Source organism: Entelurus aequoreus, linkage group LG01 (assembly GCF_033978785.1).
Source record: "Entelurus aequoreus isolate RoL-2023_Sb linkage group LG01, RoL_Eaeq_v1.1, whole genome shotgun sequence".
Lineage (NCBI taxonomy): Eukaryota > Metazoa > Chordata > Actinopteri > Syngnathiformes > Syngnathidae > Entelurus > Entelurus aequoreus.
In genome coordinates, this window is record NC_084731.1 from 7,292,773 (window position 1) to 7,316,278 (window position 23,506).

The 23,506-nt window shown below is 40.0% G+C and overlaps 1 protein-coding gene across 2 annotated transcripts in view; it reads left to right on the plus strand.

Annotated features, from left to right (window-relative positions):
* LOC133654239 (NGFI-A-binding protein 1-like) overlaps positions 1-1,872 on the plus strand; it is a 40,101-nt gene extending 38,229 nt beyond the window's left edge. For both annotated transcript variants that reach the window (XM_062054475.1, XM_062054557.1), the window contains exon 8: positions 359-1,872. In XM_062054475.1, coding sequence (XP_061910459.1) covers positions 359-435 — 77 coding nt within the window. In that variant the 3' untranslated portion in view covers positions 436-1,872. The remainder of the gene's footprint in view (positions 1-358) is intronic.
* Positions 1,873-23,506: the final 21,634 nt, after the last annotated feature.

A 23,506-nucleotide genomic window follows, 5' to 3' on the forward strand; every position in this document is an offset into this window, starting at 1 on the left:
AAGTAAGAAATGATGACTTCAAAAAAGTAGTTTTCTACTTGTGAGTGTTGATGACACAGCTTTGCAACACTTGATATTCTAGTTTCAAGCATGTTTTACTCAATATAGCTCATCAAATCTCAGCAACAAGCTGTAATATCTTACTGAGATCATTTAGGACCAAAACACTTAAAACAAGTAAAACACTCTAACATAAAATCTGCTTAGTGAGAAGAATTATCTTATCAGACAGAAAATAAGCAAATATCAGCCTTATTTGAGATATTTAAACCTACTTAGATATCAGTTTTTGCCGTGTGATCAAGGTTTAAGTCCTTCAAATCCTGGCAACCAACGTCTAAATCTTTTGTGTTTCCAGAAAACGGGACTTCCCAGCGGGCGTCCAGCAGCACAGACAAAAAGACCATCAAGTCGGAACCGGAAGACTCCACATAGTGCCTCCCGCTTGCTCCGCCCTCACGTCTCATCGTAGTATGCAGTATTCAGCGTCACTAGGAACTAAGCGAGCACAGTCACAGTAGAGCCTTAACAACCAACGTTGCCTCATGAAGAGTATTTATTTTTCCTGGGTTCGTGTCAGTGCCGACGCATCGAAGCGATGCTCGGCGGGTCTCCACTCGAAGCACGTTTGGACACACTTACCTCTCTGAACATTTTCTTATTTTTTTGCTCTGCCGATCTGTCCTTCTAAATCCAACATCAGTGTCTCCGTTTGTGCTGGAAACAAAAACAGTCCCAGTTAGACTGAGAGCGAGCATTAGGTTCCTTATTTTAGGGTCTGGATGACTCCACCGCTTTAGTCTGGTGTATATTTATGTGAGGTCTTTTTTTTTTGTAGTACTATTACACACCCGAACCTTGTGGGGGGGTTTCCGGTAACTGCTGGTGATCCAGAAGGACACACCTGCAAGCAGAATATCCCCCGACTGAAGATGTGACGCTTCACCAGAAATCCCTTTCAGGCAGCGTGTGTGTGTGTGTGTGTGTGTGTGTGTGTGTGTGTGTGTGTGTGTGTGTGTGTGTGTGTGTGTGTGTGTGTGTGTGTGTGTGTGTGTGTGTGTGTGTGTGTGTGTGTGTGTGTGTGTGTGTGTGTGTGTGTGTGTTCTTCTATTTCTACCCTTCTTGAGTTAAGGACCGAAATCATGGTCCCAATACGGAAAAAACATTGCATCTGCTAGAGAGCCAAATACTAGAGTCCGTGAACATTGCTCCAAAGTCAGGATTTTTTTTGTTTGTTGTTGATTTAATGTGCACACAAAAGTAAACATTGACAGGTGCAAAGGCAGGAATATATCAATCAATCAATCAATGTTTATTTATATAGCCCTAATATCACAAGTGTCTCAAAGGGCTGCACAAGCCACGACGACATGTGGGTGCCCCCCAGCCCCCGGAGTGGGTCTGACATAATATTGTGAAAGTCCAGTCCACAGTGGAGCTAGCATAATAGTGAGAGTCCAGTCCATAGTGGATCTAACATAATAGTGAGAGTCCAGTCCATAGTGGATCTAACATAATAGTGTGAGAGTCCAGTCCATAGTGGATCTAACATAATAGTGAGAGTCCAGTCCATAGTGGGACCATCCCAAGCGGAGACGTTTGAGCAGCGCAGAGATGTCCCCAAGCGATGCACAGGCGAGTGGTCCACCACGGGTCCCGACTCTGGTCAGCCGACTCTGGTCAGCCGACTCTGTGCCCCGCCCCCCCCCCCCTCCACAAGGGAGAGGGGGGCAGAGGAGATAAGAAAAGAAACGGCAGATCAACTGGTCTAAAAAGGGGGTCTATTTAAAGCAGGGGTCCCCAAACTTTTTGACTCGGGGGCCGCATTGGGTTAAAACACTTTGGCTGGGGGCCGGGCTGTGTATATATATATATATATATATATATATATATATATATATATATATATATAGTCTTGACCAAGACACAAGATGGAGGACACACAAACATATGTATATATATATATATATATATATATATATATATATATATATATATATATATATATATATATATATATATATATATATATATATATATATATATATATATATATATATATATATATATATATATATATATATATATATATGTTTGTGTGTCCTCCATCTTGTGTCTTGGTCAAGACTGTTGTTGCACCAAAGGTTCCCAAGGAGATCAGGTTCACCTTTCAAAAACCGATCCAATAATTGTCAAATAATGTGTTCAGACGGCTGGGGGTACTTCTTGTTTTCCTGAGGTCACTAGAGGTGTACCCCAAGGCTCAATCTTAATACCACTGTGATAACGTGACATCATCGCGTGTGGAAAGTGCGTTATATATATCTAATATATATGTGTGTGTGTGTATATATATATATATATATATATATATATATATATATATATATATATATATATATATATATATATATATATATATATATATATACATCGATGAGAAAATGCATTTTTAGACAATATGATTTGCCTGAGCAGCTAGGAGACACCGTGAGTAGCAAGCGGTACAAAGTAGATAAGAAAAAATAATAATAAAATAAAATAAACTTTTTTTTTTTTTTTTAAATACTTGGGACTTCCCGCGGGCCTGATTTTGGACGCTGGCGCGCCGGATGCGGGCCGTAGTTTGGGGACCCCTGATTTAAAGGCTAGAGTATACAAATGAGTTTTAAGATTATTATTATCGCCATATCGCCAATTTTTTTGTTGTTCTTGTAAAACATTGACATTTTTTTTTTCGTAAAATCACGACTTTTGTCATAGTTTTGCCAAGTTAAAATGACGACTCTTTTCATAAAATTGCCAACATTTTAAAGCTTTTCTCTAGGGCTGCAACAACTAATCGATTAAAATCGATTATAAAAATAGTTGCCGATTAATTTACTCATCGATTCATTAGATCTATGCTATGCGCATGCGCAGAGGCTTTTTTTTTTTTTTTTTTTTTAATTTTTTAATTTTTTTTTTTTTTTAAATAAACCTTTATTTATAAACTGCAACATGTACAAACAGCTGAGAAACAATAATCAAAATAAGTATGGTGCCAGTATGCTGTTTTTTTTTCCAATAAAATACTGGAAAGGACAGAAATGTAGTTCGTCTCTTTTATCCGATTATTAATCGAAGTAATAATCGACAGATTAATCGATTATCAAATTAATCGTTAGTTGCAGCCCTACTTTTCTCGTGAATTTGCGACTTTTATAGAGTCAAATTCCGACTTTTATCACAACATTGCACAAATGTTCCGTTTTTCTTGTAAAATTTGGACTTGCGCTGAGTGAAATTGTGACTTTTATTATAATACCAGAGGTGGGTATTTTTCGGAGGTCTCAAGAAGGTAACAAATAGAAGAATGCGTGTGTGTGTGTGTGTGTGTCCTTGCAGAGTGTAAATACTGTAGTTTTGTGATAACAAACACCCGAGTCCCGACAAGGGTTTTGCTCTGTCATGTGTAACTTGGCTCTAATTGTTTGTGTTCATGTGCATACCCAGACGGGGACAAAATAGTGTGACAAGTGTGTGGTACATTAAACGCTTTCCACCACAACATCGACGATGTTGACTAGCCAGCTCTTAACGCATATTTCACGTGTTGCTGTTTAGCTGTTGAAACATTGCAAGTGTTTCTTTGTGTCCTGACAAGTTCTCCTCCCCACTTTAGATTCAGCGGCAGAACAATGCAATATAAACATGTAGACTAACATGTGTTGTGTAGACTGTGACTGTGTGTGTGTGTGTGTGTGTGTCCCACATAATGTTGTCAACATGTGCAGCACACTGTATTTGTATTTAAAGACTTGGTTTTCCATTGTCGTGTTCAAGCAGCCAACTGGCGAAGACTTGATGTTGTGATGTTTTTGAGTCGAGCCCCCCAGCAGGAGGTCTCTCCTCACAGTCTCCACGGTGATAGATTAGGCTCCACCCAGTTATGCACCTCTTTTTTTAAACACTAATATATTTTATTTGCTACTCAGCGCATAACATTAAATTGTATTTTTTTTAACCTTATTGTGACGACTGCTCTCTGGTCAGTGTTTGCCTTTGTCTCCGAGTCCCGCCTTCGGCTCTGTAGCCGGTCCATTCTAGACCAGTGATTCCCAACCAGTTCTGAAATTTCCAATTTTCACTGAATTGGCCCAAATTATTCTCTATTATTGTGTGAATGCTCCAAAGCATTCACACATATGGTTTTCTTCACCAAAATGCATCTATTTATTTAACAACTTCTTCTTCTTCTCCAGATTTTGGCGCGCTCTACCTGCCAGGTTCAAACACTGATGCCATCTATTACATAAACAAGACAAGAGGCAAAGAATTAAACAGAGACAGAATTCAATTTGGACTCAATTGAGGTGAGTGGCCTGTACACTGTACCCTTGTGCAGTATCTCAGCACGCTCTGGCGAAAGATTGTACTCCTCCTTCTTTATTTGACTTTCTCCGACCACATGACCACGGCCGCTTCCAAAGGGAAGTGGGTCGTAAACAGCGTTGCCTTTGGTTACCGAACAGTTCAAAAGAAGAGGTCGTAAAACAGTTAAAAAAGGAGTTTCAAGAAGAGGTTGCCTGGAGGGGAGTCTGGTCCTGCTTCCTCTCCGCTTTGAAGTCCTTGGGTTAGAACAATGTCTTTCTGTTGATTACCATACATGAAAGAAAACAGAACACCTTCATGTTGCTTCCCCCCCTACACTGTGGAGTTTTACGAGCCTTACTCTTGGTAGGTTCCAAAGACAGCTTTTGCTTCTCACCGGGCCCTCAATGTAACACAAAAGTTTTTGTGATAATTTAGAAACAATTATTCTAACACTACCTTCCACATTTTTCACCCGATTCAAACCGTCCCAACTTCAAACTGTTCAGCCTATTCGGGAATCGCGGGCTTTCTCTTGACAAATTCCAAAAAATTCCCAGAATTCCACACTTTTCCCGTTCAAAACGAATTGGCCATTTTTCAAACTTCCACCATTTCCACATTTTTCTACCGATTCAAACCATTCCACCTTTAACACATTCCACTCATCCTGGAAGTTCAAACTAACCTTTTTTTCCAAGTTCGCAAAAATTCCCGGATTTTCCAGAATTCCTGCTTTTCCAAAGCCCTATTTCCACCCTTTCTTCTGGCGACTACTCCTTCCACATTTTTCAACGCATTTCTACCGTTCCAACGTCAAAACATTCCTCTTAATTAGAACAAAAAACAAAGTTATTTTTGAACTGGAAAAATTCCAGGAATTCCGTAATGCCATTTCTCAATTCAACATTTCTCGACCGATTTAAAAAATTCCAACACCAACCATTTCAACTCATTCAAACCATTTAAGGGTTGTTTTTTTTCACCAATTTCAAAAAAATTCCCGCTTTTCCCGAAATTCCCAAATTTTGGGAAATTCCCATCGAAATCAATGGGACATTCTTCAAAGTTCTACAATTCCCACATTTTTCACCCAATTCAAACCGTCCCAATTACAAACTGTTCAGCCTATTCGGGAATCGTGGGCTTTCCCTTGACTAATTCAAAACAATTCCCAGATTTCCCAGAATTCCAGGTTTTCCAAGACACATTTCCCATTCAAAACGAATTGGCCATTTTTCAAACTTCCACCATTTCCACATTTTTCAACCGATCCAAACCATTCCACCTTCAACACATTCCACCATCCTGGACATTCAAACTACCTTTTTTTGAAGTTCCCAAAAATTCCCAGACTTTCCAGAATTCCTGCTTTTCTAAAGCCCTATTTCCACCCTTTCTTCTGGCGACTACTCCTTCCACATTTTTCAACGCATTTCAACCGTTCCAACGTCAAAACATTCCTCTTAATTAGAACAAAAAACTAAGTTATTTTTGAACTGGAAAAATTCCAGGAATTCCGTAATACCATTTCTCAATTCAACATTTCTCGACCGATTTAAAAAATTCCAACACCAACCATTTCAAATCATTCAGACCATTAATTTTTTTTTTTTTTTTTATCATTTTCAAAAAAATTCCCGCTTTTCCCAAAATTCATAAATTTTCAGAAATTCCCATCAAAATCAATGGGACATTTTTCAAAGTTCTACAATTCCCACATTTTTCACCCGATTGAAACCGTCCCAACTTCAAACTGTTCAGCCTAATCGGGAATCGCGGGCTTTCCCTTGACAAATTCCCAAAAATTCCCAGATTTCCCAGAATTCCAGATTTTCCCAGACACTTTTGCCATTCAAAACGAATTGGCCATTTTTCAAACTTCCACCATTTCCACATTTTTCAACCGATTCAAATCATTCCACCTTCAACACATTCCACCATCCTGGAAGTTCAAACTACCCTTTTTTCCAAGTTCGCAAAAATTACCGGATTTTCCGGAATTTCTGCTTTTCCAAAGGCCTATTTCCACCCTTTCTTCTGGTGACTACTCCTTCCACATTTTTCCACGCATTTCAACCGTTCCACCGTCAAAACATCCCTCTTAATTAGAACAAAAAACTAAGTTGTTTTTTGAACTGGATAAATTCCCGAAATTCCAGGAATTCCTTAATACCATTTCTCAATTCAACATTTCTCGACCGATTTGAAAAATTCCAACACCAACCATTTCAACTCATTCAGACCATTTAATTTTTTTTTTTACCATTTTCAAAAAAATTCCCGCTTTTCCCGAAATTCCCAAATTTTGGGAAATTCCCATCGAAATCAATGGGACATTCTTCAAAGTTCTACAATTCCCACATTTTTCACCCGATTGAAACCGTCCCAACTTCAAACTGTTCAGCCTATTCGGGAATCGTGGGCTTTCCCTTGACAAATTCCCAGATTTCCCAGAATTCCAGATTTTCCCAGACACTTTTGCCATTCAAAACGAATTGGCCATTTTTCAAACTTCCACCATTTCTACATTTTTCAACCGATTCAAACCATTCCACCTTTAACACATTCCACTCATCCTGGAAGTTGAAACTAACCTTTTTTCCAAGTTCGCAAAAATTCCCGGATTTTCCAGAATTCCTGCTTTTCCAAAGCCCTATTTCCACCCTTTCTTCTGGCGACTACTCCTTCCACATTTTTCAACGCCTTTCAACCGTTCCAATGTCAAAACATTCCTCTTAATTAGAACAAAAAACAAAGTTATTTTTGAACTGGAAAAATTCCCGAAATTCCAGGAATTCCGTAATACCATTTCTCAATTCAACATTTCTCGACCGATTAAAAAAATTCCAACACCAACCATTTCAACTCATTCAGACCATTTAAGGGTTGTTTTTTTCACCAATTTCAAAAAAATTCCTGCTTTTCCCGAAATTCCCAAATTTTGGGAAATTCCCATCGAAATCAATGGGACATTCTTCAAAGTTCTACAATTCCCACATTTTTCATCTGATTGAAACCGTCCCAACTTCAAACTGTTCAGCCTATTCGGGAATCGCGGGCTTTCCCTTGACTAATTCAAAACAATTCCCAGATTTCCAAGAATTCCAGGTTTTCCAAGACACATTTCCCATTCAAAACGAATTGGCCATTTTTCAAACTTCCACCATTTCCACATTTTTCAACCGATTCAAACCATTCCACCTTTAACACATTCCACTCATCCTGGAAGTTGAAACTAACCTTTTTTCCAAGTTCGCAAAAATTACCGGATTTTCCAGAATTCCTGCTTTTCCAAAGCCCTATTTCCACCCTTTTTTCTGGCGACTACTCCTTCCACATTTTTCAACGCATTTCTACCGTTCCAACGTCAAAACATTCCTCTTAATTAGAACAAAAAACAAAGTTATTTTTGAACTGGAAAAATTCCCGAAATTCCAGGAATTCAGTAATACCATTTCTCAATTCAACATTTCTTGACCGATTTAAAAAATTCCAACACCAACCATTTCAACTCAGTCAAACCATTTAAAGGTTGTTTTTTTTCACCAATTTCAAAAAAATTCCCGCTTTTCCCGAAATTCCCAAATTTTGGGAAATTCCCATCGAAATCAATGGGACATTCTTCAAAGTTCTACAATTCCCACATTTTTCATCTGATTGAAACCGTCCCAACTTCAAACTGTTCAGCCTATTCGGGAATCGTGGGCTTTCCCTTGACTAATTCAAAACAATTCCCAGATTTCCCAGAATTCCAGGTTTTCCAAGACACATTTCCCATTCAAAACGAATTGGCCATTTTTCAAACTTCCACCATTTCCACATTTTTCAACCGATTCAAACCATTCCACCTTTAACACATTCCACTCATCCTGGAAGTTGAAACTAACCTTTTTTCCAAGTTCGCAAAAATTACCGGATTTTCCGGAATTCCTGCTTTTCCAAAGGCCTATTTCCACCCTTTTTTCTGGCGACTACTCCTTCCACATTTTTCAACGCATTTCAACCGTTCCACCGTCAAAACATTCCTCTTAATTAGAACAAAAAACAAAGTTATTTTTGAACTGGAAAAATTCCCGGAATTCCAGGAATTCCGTAATACCATTTCTCAATTCAACATTTCTCGACCGATTTGAAAAATTCCAACACCAACCATTTCAACTCATTCAGACCATTTAATTTATTTTTTTTACCATTTTCAAAAAAATTCCCGCTTTTCCCGAAATTCCCAAATTTTGGGAAATTCCCATCGAAATCAATGGGACATTCTTCAAAGTTCTACAATTCCCACATTTTTCGTCTGATTGAAACCGTCCCAACTTCAAACTGTTCAGCCTATTCAGGAATCGTGGGCTTTCCCTTGACAAATTCCCCAAAATTTCCAGATTTCCCAGAATTACAAACTTTTCCTATTCAAAACGAATTGGCCATTTTTCCAACTTCCACCACTTCCACAGTTTTCAACCGATTCAAACCATTCCACCTTCAACACATTCCACCATCCTGGAAATTCAAACTACCTTTTTCCAAGTTCCAAAAAATTCCAGGATTTTCAAGAATTCCTGCTTTTCCAAAGCCCTATTTCCACCCTTTCTTCTGGCGACTACCCCTTCCGCATTTTTGAATGCACTTCAACCGTTCTACCGTCAAAACATTCCTCTTAATTAGAACAAAAAACAAAATTCTTTTTGAGCTGGAAAAATTCCCAAAATTTCAGAAATTCCGTAATACCATTTCTCAATCATTTCTCAACCGATTTGAAAAATTCCAACACCAAACATTTCAACTTATTCAGACCACTTAAGATTTTTTTTTACCATTTTCAAAACAATTCCCGCTTTTCCGGAAATTCCCAAATGTTGGGAAATTCCCATTGAAATTAATTCTTCAAACATTCTTCCAAGTTCTACAATTCCCACATTTTTCATCTGATTCAAACCGTCCCAACTTCAAACTGTTCAGCCTATTCGGGAATCGCGGGCTTTCCCTTGACAAATTCCCAGATTTCCCAGAATTCCAGATTTTCCCAGACACTTTTGCCATTCAAAACGAATTGGCCATTTTTCAAACTTCCGCCATTTCCACATTTTTCAACCGATTCAAACCATTCCACCTTTAACACTCATCCTGGAAGTTCAAACTAACCTTTTTTTCCAAGTTCGCAAAAATTCCCGGATTTTCCAGAATTCCTGCTTTTCCAAAGCCCTATTTCCACCCTTTTTTCTGGCGACTACTCCTTCCACATTTTTCAACGCATTTCAACCGTTCCACCGTCAAAACATTCCTCTTAATTAGAACAAAAAACTAAGTTGTTTTTTGAACTGGAAAAATTCCCGAAATTCCAGGAATTCCGTAATACCCTTTCTCAATTCAACATGTTACCACTTCAACATTTCTCAACCGATTTGAAAAATTACAACACCAACCATTTCAACTCATTCAGACCACTTCAGATTTTTTTTTTTTACCATTTTCAAAATAATTACCGCTTTTCCCGAAATTCCCAAATTTTGGGAAATTCCCATCGAAATCAACGGGAAATTCTTCAAAGTTCTACAAGTCCCACATTTTTCATCTGATTCAAACTGTTCCAACTTCAAAATATTCAGCGTGTTTGCTCAGTGAAACTGCTCAGTGGCCTAGTGGTTAGAGTGTTCGCCCTGAGATCGGTAGGTCGTGAGTTCAAACCCCTGGACCCATTACCTCCCTGCTTGGCACTCAGCATCAAGGGTTGGAATTGGTGGTTAAATCACCAAAAATGATTCTCGAGCGCGGCCACTGCTTCGGTGTGTGTGGTACACAGAACATCAATTTCCACACTTCTATTAGCCCCGGGTCCAGTGGACCCGGGCATCTTATATGTAATATAAATGTGTAGGGGGGGTGTATGGTGTGTGGTCATCCGATAATGGCTTTTTGCCGATATCCGATATTCCGATATTGTCCAACTCTTTAATTACCGATACCGATATCAACCGATATATGCAGTCGTGGAATTAACACATTATTATGCCTAATTTGGACAACCAGGTATGGTGAAGATAAGGTACTTTTTAAAAAAAATAATAAAATAAGATAACTAAATTAAAAACATTTTCTTGAATAAAAAAGAAAGTACAACAATATACAAACAGTTATTATTATTATTATTATTAGCCTTTATTTAACCAGGTAAAATCCCATTGAGATCAAAGATCTCTTTTCCAAGGGAGACCTGGCCAAGAGGGCAGCAGCAAGGTTACATTAAAAACAGTAAACAAATACATAAAACATCACATTTACGACATTAAAACTTGTTAAGTTACATAGAAACTAGTAATTAATGAAAATGAGTAAAATTAAGTGTTAAAGGTTAGTACTATTAGTGGACCAGCAGCACGCACAATCATGTGTGCTTACGGACTGTATCCCTTGCAGACTGTATTGATATATATTGATATATAATGTAGGAACCAAAATATTGATAACAGAAAGAAATGGGGGAAGGGAGGTTTTTTGGGTTGGTGCACTAATTTTAAGTGTATCTTGTGTTTTTATGTTGATTTAATAAAAAAAAAACAAAAAAAAAAACGATACAGATAATAAAAAAAACGATACCGATAATTTCCGATATTACATTTTAACGCATTTTGCCGATATTATCGGACATCCCTAGTCATTAAATATGTATTCTGATATATGTTCTTCACAGAAAATGAGCCAAAGTCAGTGAGTCTCAGTTTGAAAAAATTAATTAATTGTATCATTTTTCTTTTAATAAAAAATGAAAACGGGTCCCACAGACCCGAACACCACACATGTAACTTAGATATTGGGTTTCACTATGTAAAAGCGCTATTTAAAAACAAATAATTCACTTCACTTCACAAACACTGTTCTCCGCACGGGTTGAGTAGACTCTGGGTCACCGACAAACAACTTTGCCCATCACAAATGGTAAAGGAGGATTCAATTGTGGTGTCATAGCAATGCACAACAAGGTAAAAATAAATGAAGGTGAAGTTGCTTTCCTTCGCCGGCTATTTGCATTCACGTCACATCAAGACGTTGTGAAACAAACTTATGACTCACTCTGACGCAGGTTCTGTTCACATACTTCCCATTTTTCCCCCTCACACACACACACACACACACACACACACACACACACACGCACACACACACGCTCACACGCTGACTTTCTCTGGAGAATAGCTCAGCTCATGAACGCCCACGCTCGCTGCTGTTCAGTGGCAGCCCTGCTCTGCACGGCCGGCCCTCCCCCTCCCTGTCCTCCTCCAGCGCAAGTCACCGCTGATGATGATGGGTTGCCGTGGCGATGGTTGGAGGTGGGTGGCTCCATGGGCCTGGTGGTGGGCGGGAGGCAGACACTAGCAGCGTGGGAGGTATCTGCCGAGTGAACCCGTCGCCCTCCCTTTTTGTGACGGGAATTCCAACACTTTTAAGACAACAAATAAGTTGTGGCTATTTTTTTGTTTTCTTTAAAGGCCTACTGAAATGAATTTTTTTTATTTAAACGGGGATAGCAGATCTATTCTATGTGTCATACTTGATCATTTCGCGATATTGCCATATTTTTGCTGAAAGGATTTAGTATAGAACAACGACGATAAAGATTGCAACTTTTGGTATCTGATAAAAAAAAGGCTTGCCCCTACCGGAAGTAGCGTGACGTAGTCAGTTGAACATATACGCAAAGTTCCCTATTGTTTACAATGATGGCCGCATGAAGTGAGAGAGATTCGGACCGAGAAAGCGACAATTTCCCCATTAATTTGAGCGAGGATGAAAGATTTGTGGATGAGTAAAGTGCAAGTGAAGGACTAGTGGGGAGTGGAAGCGATTCAGATAGGGAAGATGCTGTGAGAGCCGGGGGTGACCTGATATTCAGCTGGGAATGACTACAACAGTAAATAAACACAAGACATATATATACTCTATTAGCCACAACACAACCAGGCTTATATTTAATATGCCACAAATTAATCCTGCATAATAACACCTGCGTGTTTGTTATGCTAGCTCCTAGCTCCTATGCTAGCTCCTAGCTCCATAGAACACGCCAATACAATTCAAACACCTGATCAACACACACAATCACTCAGCCCAAAAGACCGTTCACCTAACCCAAGGTTCTTATAAAGCTTATATATTTTAAAAAAGTTACGTACATACGCAAAAAAAAGTTGCGCACATACGGTCAAGCGATCAAATGTTTAGAAGCCAAAGCTGCATACTCACAGTAGCACGTCTGCGTCTTTGTCATCCAAATCAAAGTAATCCTGGTAAGAGTCTGTGTTGTCCCAGTTCTCTACAGGCGTCTGTGTATCCAAGTCAAATGTCCTCCTGGTTAGAGTCTCTGTTATCCGAGTTCTTCCATCTTGACTGCATCTTTCGGGAATGTAAACAAAGAAGCGCCGGCTGTGTACTGTTGTTGCTGACTACGTTCGAAAAATACGTCCATTTCGCACCGACAACTTTCTTCTTTGCTTGCTCAGCTTCCTTCTTCATAATGCAATGAACATGATTGCAACAGATTCACGAACACAGATGTCCAGAATACTGTGGAATTATGAAATGAAAACAGAGCTTTTTCGTATTGGCTTCAATGTGGAAGGCATACCCGTGTTCCCCGGGCTACGTCACGCGCATACGTCATCCTCAGAGGCGTTTCGAACCGGAAGTTTAGCGGCAAATTTAAAATGTCACTTTATAAGTTAACCCGGGCGTATTGGCATGTGTTATAATGTTAAGATTTCATCATTGATATATAAACTATCAGACTGCGTGGTCGGTAGTAGTGGCTTTCAGTAGGCCTTTAAATACATTTTATCCCCAAGAATAATAAGTAAGGCTACGTGTCAAAGCAATTACTAGTATGGGTGAGGGCCGACATCCGGGCAACTGAGCTACATACGGGTTCTTCGAGCCACAGCAACCAGACTGGCGTTGAAAACAAACCGTTGCCATTACTCTTTAACCTGTCGACCTACGCTGGTTAAACCCGTCATTCTGCCTCCAAAATGCCGAAAAACTGTGTCGTTTTTGGTTGTGCTAACCACAACAGGAAACAGGGAAAACAAAGATCGTATTTTGTTCTGCCAAAGCGCGATAAAAGCCCACAGAGACGAGACAAATGGCTCGCAGCTTTACACCGGGAAAACGAGGACGGTTCTCACTGGAGTCCCCCAAAGTCCCGGGTCGGGTGTTCGGATCACTTCGTTTCTGGTAAATATAAGGAACAAAAATCCACCTTCTTAACCACAACTTGGCTATACCGTCCGTGCTAATGTTGTACTTGTTGAATTTGTACCTTATAACGTTCGACAGCTGAAGTTGTTGTACAAAAATAACATGCGGTATATACTATATAGTCCAGGGGTCACCAACCTTTTTGAAAGCAAGAGCTACTTCTTGGGTACTGATTAATGCGAAGGGCTACCAGTTTGATACACACTTACATAAATTGCCAGAAGTAGCCAATTTGCTCAATTTACCTTTAACTCTATGTTATTATTAATAATTAATGATATTTACACTTAATTGAACGGTTTAAAAGAGGAGAAAACACAAAAAAAATTACAATTAAAATTTTAAACAGTTTATCTTCAATTTCGACTCTTTAAAATTCAAAATAAAACCAAAAAAAAGAAGAGAAAAACTTAAAAAAAGAATTTATGGAACATCATTAGTAATTTTTCCTGATTAAGATTAATTTTAGAATTTTGATGACATGTTTTAAATAGGTTAAAATCCAATCTACACTTTGTTAGAATATATAACAAATTGGACCAAGCTATATTTCTAACAAAGACAAATCATTATTTCTTCTAGATTTTCCAGAACAAACATTTTAAAAGAAATTCAAAAGACTTTGAAATAAGATTTAAATTTGATTCTACCGATTTTCTAGATTTGCCGGAATAATTTTTTTGAATTTTAATCATAATAAGTTTGAAGAAATATTTTACAAATATTCTTCGTCGAAAAAACAGAAGCTAAAATGAAGAATTAAATTAAAATGTATTTATTATTCTTTACAATAAAAAAAATAAATTTACTTGAACATTGATTTAAATTGTCAGGAAAGAAGAGGAAGGAATTTAATCCAACTTTTTTTATTGGCATTTTCAAATACAGAAAAAAGTGCAAGTCGAAACAGTACAATTTTAAAGTCAGAAAATTCTTCACACCCTTTCCCTTAAAACCCAAATGCCCACCCACCCTCCCACCCCACTCAGGTCACACCAACAAGGGACATATGGCACAATCATATAACAAGTAAGACGACAGAGACAGACATCCTCACATACACACACACATACGAGGCCAGAGACAGACAAACAGGCTGAGAGGAGAGAAAGGGAGAAAATAAAATAAAAATAAAATAAAATACAATTAAATTAAAATAATAATAATAAATAAAAAGGGAGATTATTCCTCATCTGCGTCTGGGGATAAATCAAGAGAGTTGACAAACAGCAAGAAAGGACTCCATGAGCTTTCAAACGCTTGAGCCGAGCCTTTTAGCGAAAACCTAAGTTTTTCTAGTTTTAGATTGTAGAGAACCTCTCTAATCCATCGGCCGTGTGATGGGGGACGAGCCAGCTTCCAATTAAACAAAATCAATCGCCTGGCCAGCAAGGTCGTAAAAGCAACAGCGCGTTTTAATGATACCGGGCACATGTTATCGGGGCATACGCCAAAAATGGCTGATAATGGGTTGGGGGGAAAGTCTTGACCGTATGCTTTCCCGATCGTGTCAAAAATATCCTCCCAAAAGGAACATAATTTAGAGCAGGACCAGAACATATGGACATGATCGGCCGGAGATTGTTTGCATCTATTGCAGGTATTGCTAACAGTGGGGTAGATTTTGGATAGTTTGGAGTTAGTGTAATGAATTTTATGGATTACTTTGCATTGGATGAGATTATGGCGGGCACATATTGAGGAGGAGTGAACCAGTTTCAGGGCAGAGTCCCAGTGTTGGTCGGATATGTTGGTATTAAGATCGCTCTCCCACGAGGCTCTTATCACTGATAGAGAGTTTGGAGCAACTGAACTTAAAGAGGTATATAACACAGAGATACATTTTTTATGATTAGGGCTCAACGATAACAATGTATCTATAAGAGTTTCCGGAGGACGATTCGGAAAGTGTGGGAACTGTTTCTTTACGAAATCCCTCGCCTGAAAAAAACGAAAAAGGTGGGAGTTCGGCAAATCGTATTTGGAAGAGAGTTCAGTGAAGGATGAGAACACTCCGTCTGCATAGAGGTCTTTCACAGTGGTGATGCCATGATCGTGCCAAGTCATGAATGCGGGGTCAGTACGGGAAGGTTTAAATAATTGGTTTTTAAGTAGCGGGGTCAATATAGATGGGCCCTGAAACCCCAAGTGTTTACGTAGCTGGTTCCATATTTTAATGGAGATCGATACAATGGTGTTTGCGCCTTCAATTTTAAATGGGAAAGGGAGTGATGAGCATAAGCAAGAGTGCAATGAGGAGTGTGGGATCGCCGTTTCGAGGGATACCCAGGCCGGGAGGGTCTGAGAGCCTCCATCCATCCAGTATAGGAGTTTCTGTACGTTAGCCGCCCAATAGTATTGTCTAAAATTGGGGAGTGCAAGCCCTCCCTCAGATTTGTGGGATTGTAGGACCGACTTGCGGATTCGGGCCGATCCGGCCCCCCATAAAAATTTGGATATTGATTTGTCAAATTTATCGAAAAATGATTTAGTAATAAATATGGGGATATGTTGAAAAAGGTAGAGGAATTTAGGCAGAGTGATCATCTTGATCAGATTGATCCGGCCGGCGAGAGAAAGTGGTAAAACAGACCAGCGGGCAAAGTTCTTCTCCATCTTTTCAATTAGAGGTAAAAAATTTGCCCGGAGCATATCAGACATAGCCGGAGTAATAAGGATTCCCAAGTAATGAATCCCGTCATGTGCCCATTTGAATGCTGCTAAAGATCGTGGTAACTGTTTAGCTAAGGAATTAATCGGAAACAGCTCACTTTTTTGGTAGTTAAGTTTGTAGCCCGAGTGTGTGCCAAACCGCTCCAGAATGTCAAATATTACCGGGAGCGAGCTAGCAGGGTCCGAGATGTACAAGAGCAGGTCATCCGCATAAAGCGAGACTTTGTGTAGCGTGTCCGACCGGGTGATACCTTTAAAGCCTGCCTCCGCGCGCAGCCAAAGAGCAAGGGGTTCTATCGCAATAGCAAACAGTAATGGAGACAACGGGCAACCTTGTCTAGTGCCTCTTTTAAGAAAAATTGGGGCGGATAGCGTATTATTTGTTCGTACCGAAGCTACCGGGGACGAGTACAAAAGTTTAACCCAGAGAATGAAATCCTCATTAAAACCAAACCGACCCATCGCTTCAAATAGATACTCCCATTCAACCCTGTCAAAGGCTTTCTCCGCATCGAGGGATACTACCACCTCCGGGGTCGAGGGGTTTGGCGAATGGATAATGTTTAGGAGGCGCCGAGTGTTGTGTGAGGATTGCCGGCCTAGCATAAAACCTGTTTGATCCAACGAGATGATAGAAGGCATCACCCTTTGGAGCCGGAGAGCGAGAACCTTGGATAGAATTTTTAGATCTACATTTAAGAGCGAAATTGGTCTATAGCTGCTGCAAAGCAGGGGGTCTTTTTCTTTTTTTAGGATGAGAGAAATGGTGGCCCTCGATAAGGTTTCTGGGAGGCGATGTTGCAGAAAAGCTTCATTATACATGTCTCTTAGAGCCGGAGCAAGAACACTGGAGAAAGTTTTGTAATATTCTGCACTAAAGCCATCCGGGCCGGGTGATTTATTGCTCTGTAATGATTTGATGGCTTCCGTAATCTCAATGACAGTAATGGGCTGGCCCAGGCCCCTCGCAGCCCCACATTCTATCTGGGGGAATGTTGTATCGCTAAACAGTTCATCTGAGGAAGGGGGGCAGTCTGAGGTATATAATGTTGTATAAAATGCAGCAAATGTTTCATTAATCTTAGCTGGATCAGTATGTAGTTCTCCTGTGTTAGAGCGAATAGACGTGATTAGTCTCGAAGATGCTTCCTCCCTGACCCGGTGGGCTAAGAGCCTGCCAGCTTTTTCCCCAGATTCAAAAAATCGTTGTCTGGATTTGAGCAGTTGTAATTTCGCTCTATTGACAGACATAAGGTCAAAGTCAGTTTGTAGGCGAAGGCGTTCTTTATATAGTGTCGGGTCTGGGTTTGAAGCGTACTTATCGTCAAGATCCTTAATCTTGCGGAGCAGCTCAGTGATTTGAATGGTCTCTGTCTTATTTAGGTTTGAAACAAAAGATATAAGTTGACCTCTAATATAGGCTTTAGATGCCTCCCACAGTATACCGAAGAGGAAGGAATTTAAAAGGTAAAAAGGTATATGTGTTTAAAAGTCCTAAAATCATTTTTAAGGTTGTATTTTTTCTCTAAAATTGTCTTTCTGAAAGTTATAAGAAGCAAAGTAAAAAAAATAATGAATTTATTTAAACAAGTGAAGACCAAGTCTTTAAAATATTTTCTTGGATTTTCAAATTCTATTTGAGTTTTGTCTCTCTTAGAATTTAAGAATTTCGGGCAAAGCGAGACCAGCTTGCTAGTAAATACATAAAATTTTAAAAATAGAGGCAGCTCACTGGTAAGTGCTGCTATTTGAGCTATTTTTAGAACAGGCCAGCGGGCTACTCATCTGGTCCTTACGGGCTACCTGGTGCCCGCGGGCACCGCGTTGGTGACCCCTGATATAGTCTATAGCCTAGCTAGCTATTTTCGAAAACCGGACAACGAGAGGAAACCAAAGGCAGCGTTAAGATGGACACCACCGGGAAAACGTAAGCCAGGGCGGCCAAAGAACACCTGGCGAAGAACAGTTGTACTTAAACAATACATGTAGCCCTCAAATCTCTCAGTATTTTATACACTAACACTTGATCTTGTTGTTGATAACTTCCGCGTCTCTTTCTTAGTAGCGCGCAGGCTAAGCTAACTAGCGAGCTACGCTAAGCCTGAGAAGCTTTAAAGTTCACTGAGACGAGTCTGACGCAAATAATACATTTTCATTTTTTCACACGATATGCGAATAAGTAGAAATGCGTAAATGAAGGATTTAACGCCGACTTCCAAGCCACAACGCTCGTTAAATGCTTTTTCTGTCAATGCTGTGTTCGCTGTGAGCTGGTTTGTTTTCAACAAATTCCCGGTTGCTAGGGGATTGGTAGGCGGAAGTGACGTAGGTCCGCCCTCACCCATTGGGTTTACACGGGGGTCGGCAACCCGCGGCTCTAGAGCCGCATTAGCGCCGCCCTAGTGGCTCTCTGGAGATTTTTCAAAAATGTATGAAGAATGGAAAAAGATGAGGGGAAAAAAAATCAATTTTTTTGTTTTAGTATGGTTTCTGTATGAGGACAAACATGACACAAACCTCCCTAATTGTTATAAATCACACTGTTTATATTAAACATGCTTCACTGATTCGAGTATTTGGCGAGCGCCGTTTTGTCCTACTTATTTTGGCGGTCCTTGAACTCACCGTATAGTTGAGATTTTTCAAAAATGTATGAAGAATGGAAAAAGATGAGGGGGAAAAAAAAAAATCTATTTTTTTGTTTTAGTATGGTTTCTGTAGGAGGACAAACATGACACAAACCTCCCTAATTATTTTAAATCACACTGTTTATATTAAACATGCTTCACTGATTCGAGTATTTGGCGAGCGCCGTTTTGTCCTACTTATTTTGGCGGTCCTTGAACTCACCGTATAGTTTGTTTGCATGTATAACTTTCTCCGACTTTCTAGGACGTGTTTTATGCCACTTTTTCTGTCTCATTTTGTCCACCACACTTTTAACGTTGTTCATGAGTGCACAAAGGTGAGTTTTGTTGATGTTATTGACTTGTGTGGAGTGCTAATCAGACATATTTGGTCACTGCATGACTGCAAGCTAATCGATGCTAACATGCTATTTAGGCTAGTTATATGTACATATTGCATCATTATGCCTCATTTGTAGCTATATTTGAGCTCATTTAGTTTCCTTTAAGTCCTCTTAATTAAATGTATATCTCATGACACACTATCTGTATGTAATATGGCTTTTATTTTTTGCGGCTCCAGACAGATTTGTTTTTGTATTTTTGGTCCAATATGGCTCTTTCAACATTTTGGGTTGCCGACCCCTGGGTTAACATTAGGGGTTATACTTTGGTATTGATCTTATACCAGTGTTTCTTAACCATAGAGCCGCCATTGAACAGGGGTTCTTAGAGTTTTTGAGCTCGGGGGCCCAACCTTTCCATTAAAGAGGGGCTCAGGGCCCACTCAAATATTACCACTGAATTACTTTTGATTTTATTCATATTCAATAATGAACCTACTTACAGTTTACAACCTCGTCAAATGATATGGAAGCATGTGTTAATCACAAAGACTATTATTTATTTGACACATAATCCTACGGCTTAGGTCAGGCTGAGTAGAAAAACAAGTACTGAACAAATATACCGCATACATAAGTGACTAAAATAAATGTACATACAATTATGTTGTGCTAAAATAAATAAACTAAATGAACAATGGATATGTTTCTTAACTAAACTGTCAATAAAATTAAAGCACAAATCAAAATACAGCTTCACCACTTTAGTCATATTTTTTGCACCTAAGAAACTCCTCTATGACTTTAGCGCCAGACTTCTTCTGTTTGTTTGAAAATGTCAGTTTGTTGCTGCCAAAAGTGGTGGGAAAGAGTACTACAACTGCCACTGCAGTACCACTGTCAGGTTCAAACATTGATGACATCTATTAAACAAGACAAGAAGCAAAGAATTAAACAGAGACAGAATCAAATTTGGCTCAATTGAGGAGAGACGTCTGGGCTGCACTCTTGTACAGTCTCCCGGCACGCTCTGGCGAAAGATTGTGCGCCTCGTCTTTTATTTGGACTTTCCCTGATTACATGGCAACAGCTGTTTCTAAGGGGTGGGGGTCGTAAACAGCCATCGCCTTTGATTACAAACAGTTCAAAGAAAAGGTCGGTTCAAAGAAAAGGTCGTAAACAGTTCACAGAAAAGGTCGTAAACAGCCGTTGCCCTCAGTCACAGAACAGTTCAAAGAAAGGGTGCTTTGAGGGGAGTCAGGCCCTGCTTCCTCCCCGCTTTGTAGTTCTTGGGTCAAGACAAACTCTTTCTGTGGATTACCATAGAAGAAAGAAACCAAACTCCTTCATGTTGCTTCCCATCCTACACAGTGGAGTTTTACAAGCCTTCCTCTTGGTAGGTTCAAATACAGTTTTTGTCTTCTAGCCGGGAACTCATTGCAGCTCAAAGTTTTGTGATAACTTAGATACAATTATTCTGACAACCACTGCGGCCCATACTGACCACAGCTTCAAGGGGTGCTCACAGCCCTATGGTTAAGAACCACTGCCCTAGATGGACACCAGAAAATATTTGTTTCTCAGCTGTGGTCAGTATGAACCGCAGTGGTAGTAAGATGTAATACACTTTTCCACCACTTGTGGCAGTAATGACAATATCAAACAGAGAGAAAAAGTCTGTAGCTAAAGTCATAGAAAAGTTTCTCAAAGTACCAGTAGAGTGGAAAATTAAGTTGACTTTAGATGCTTAATTGTGTTTCATTGTATCCATTAAACCAGTGGTCCCCAACCACCTGGCCGCGGCCCGGTACCAATCGGTCCGCGGACCGGTGCCGCACAAGAAATAAAAATTGTTTTATTTTTTTTTTAAAGTTTTTTTTATGAAATCAACATTAAAAACACAATATATACATTATATATCAATATAGATCAATACATTCTGCAGGGATACAGTCCGTAAGCACACATGATTGTATTTATTTAAGTAAAAAAAAAAATTTAAATTTTTTATTTTTTATTTTTTTTTAAAATTCGGTCCGCGGACCGGTGCCGCACAAGAAATTTAAAAAAAAAAAGTTTTTTTTATGAAATCAACATTAAAAACACAATATATACATTGTATATCAATATAGATCAATACATTCTGCAGGGATACAGTCCGTAAGCACACAGGATTGTATTTATTTAAGTTAAAAAAAAAATTTTTTTTTTTTTTTTTTTTTTAAATTCCCCCCCCCCCCCCCCGGTCCGTGGGACAAATTTTCAAGCGTTGACCGGTCCGCAGCTACAAAAAGGTTGGGGACCACTGCATTAAACCATATCCAATCGTACTTACAATCTGCTAAGTATGTAAAAACACGGTTTAAACATCACAAAATGCCACAAATTCAGTCAGCCATTTTAAATATTCCACTCCGAATACCGTCGGCTACTTCTGTAGATGGACTTGACAATGGGACCGCTAGTGCACTCTGACCATAGTATCAGATCAGTCATACTGTAAATACGCACAAATTAGACCGAGATGTCTATCATTCACAATCTCAACAAGACATGATCACATATTGTTTTCTTTTTTATGCATTCTAAGTGGTAAATAAATAAATACATACAACGTCAGCTGACAATGTAGTCAATGGGGGCTCTCTATTGTGCCCACGAAGCCCTCTAAAGGCCAAGGCCAATTGGGAACTTTTTAGCCTCATCACAAACCAGCTTGCCCAGGACTTACCATCTCCTGATACTAGCTCTGTGGATGAGGCATACCAGGACTTTTGTTATGCCATCCTAGCAGCAGCTAAAAGATCAATCCCACGCGGTCGTAGAAATAACTACAGACCGTGCTGGGATGCGGAGTGTGAGAGCCTCTACCAGGCCTTTTTGAAGGCCCCCCAGGGCAAAGCATCAGACACTGCTGCTTCTGCACTGCATGCTCGACTTGATTAAAAGTGAAGGGAGCTTTGGTCAGAGGCCGTCAACACCATCGACTTCACGCACTCCAGTTGGCTGTCATGGAATACAGTCAACAACCTGACTGGCAGATCCAGACGATTGCATCGACCATACCCCATATCTGCAAACTCTATTGAATCGCAATTGGTAAAGAATGGGGTCTATGGAACAAAAGATCGCGAATCAGCCAAACTTGTGAACAAGGAGGTGGCTGAACTCTGGAGGATCCCTACACCGCCTGGTGAAACAATCTCTGAATATTTTACTCCAGAGGAGTATGCCAGTGCCCGCCAGTTGCTTAAGTCTGGAAAAGCTGTGGGGCCTGATTCAATCTGCCCAGAGCTGATAATCCATGCCGGAGCTGTTCTAAAGTTCTGGCTAAACAAGTTCCTATCTTCCGCGCACACTCAAGTTTCCAAAAATCTGGAGAAGAGCCTTAGTGATCGCCATCCCAAAGTCGATGAAGCCACCAGAGGATCCAAAGAGTTATAGACCTATCTCTCTTTTGGGTATCACTTTCAAAATCCTGGAGAGACTGATCTATACTCGTGTCGAACCTATTATCGATCCACTGCTCCCTCAAGAGCAAGCCGGATTTCGGCGCGGAAGATCGACCGTGGATCAAGTTACTCTCCTGACTCAAGAAATTGAGGACAGCTTCTCGGCCAAGAATATAGCAGGTGCTGTGTTTGTTGATCTTACAGCAGCTTACGATACCGTCTGGCACCATGGCCTTACCTGCAAGCGCCTACTGCCGGACAGGCACATGGTCTCTTTGATCATGGAACTCGTCCAAAACCGCAGTTTCAACCTTACCAATGGTGATGGCCAAAAAGCAGGTTGCGACAACTGAAAAATGGCGTCCCTCAGGCATCAGTCCTAGCTCCCCTCTTGTTTAACATCTACACATATGTGCCAGTAACAACTGCCAAAAAGTTTGCATATGCAGACCCCTTGGAAATGATGCATCGTACAAAAAACTGGCAGTAGTTAGAGGGGTGTCTTACCCAGGATATGGCGACCTTATCCACTTATCTCCAGAAATGGAAGTTGAAGCTCAGTGTAACCACCTTTACAACAGGGAGGCACAACGTTAGCTTAACATCACTGTTGATGGACGTCCTCTACCCTTTTCCGCCGAACCAACATATCTCGGCATTAAGTTGGACAGGGCACTCACGTTTCGTCGACACCTGGAGTCACTGCGCAAAAAGCTAACAACACGCGTTGGGCTTTTGAGACGACTGCCTGGTTCTCGCTGGGGTGCTGGCGGTGCTACACTTCGTACAGCCACCCTTGCCTTGG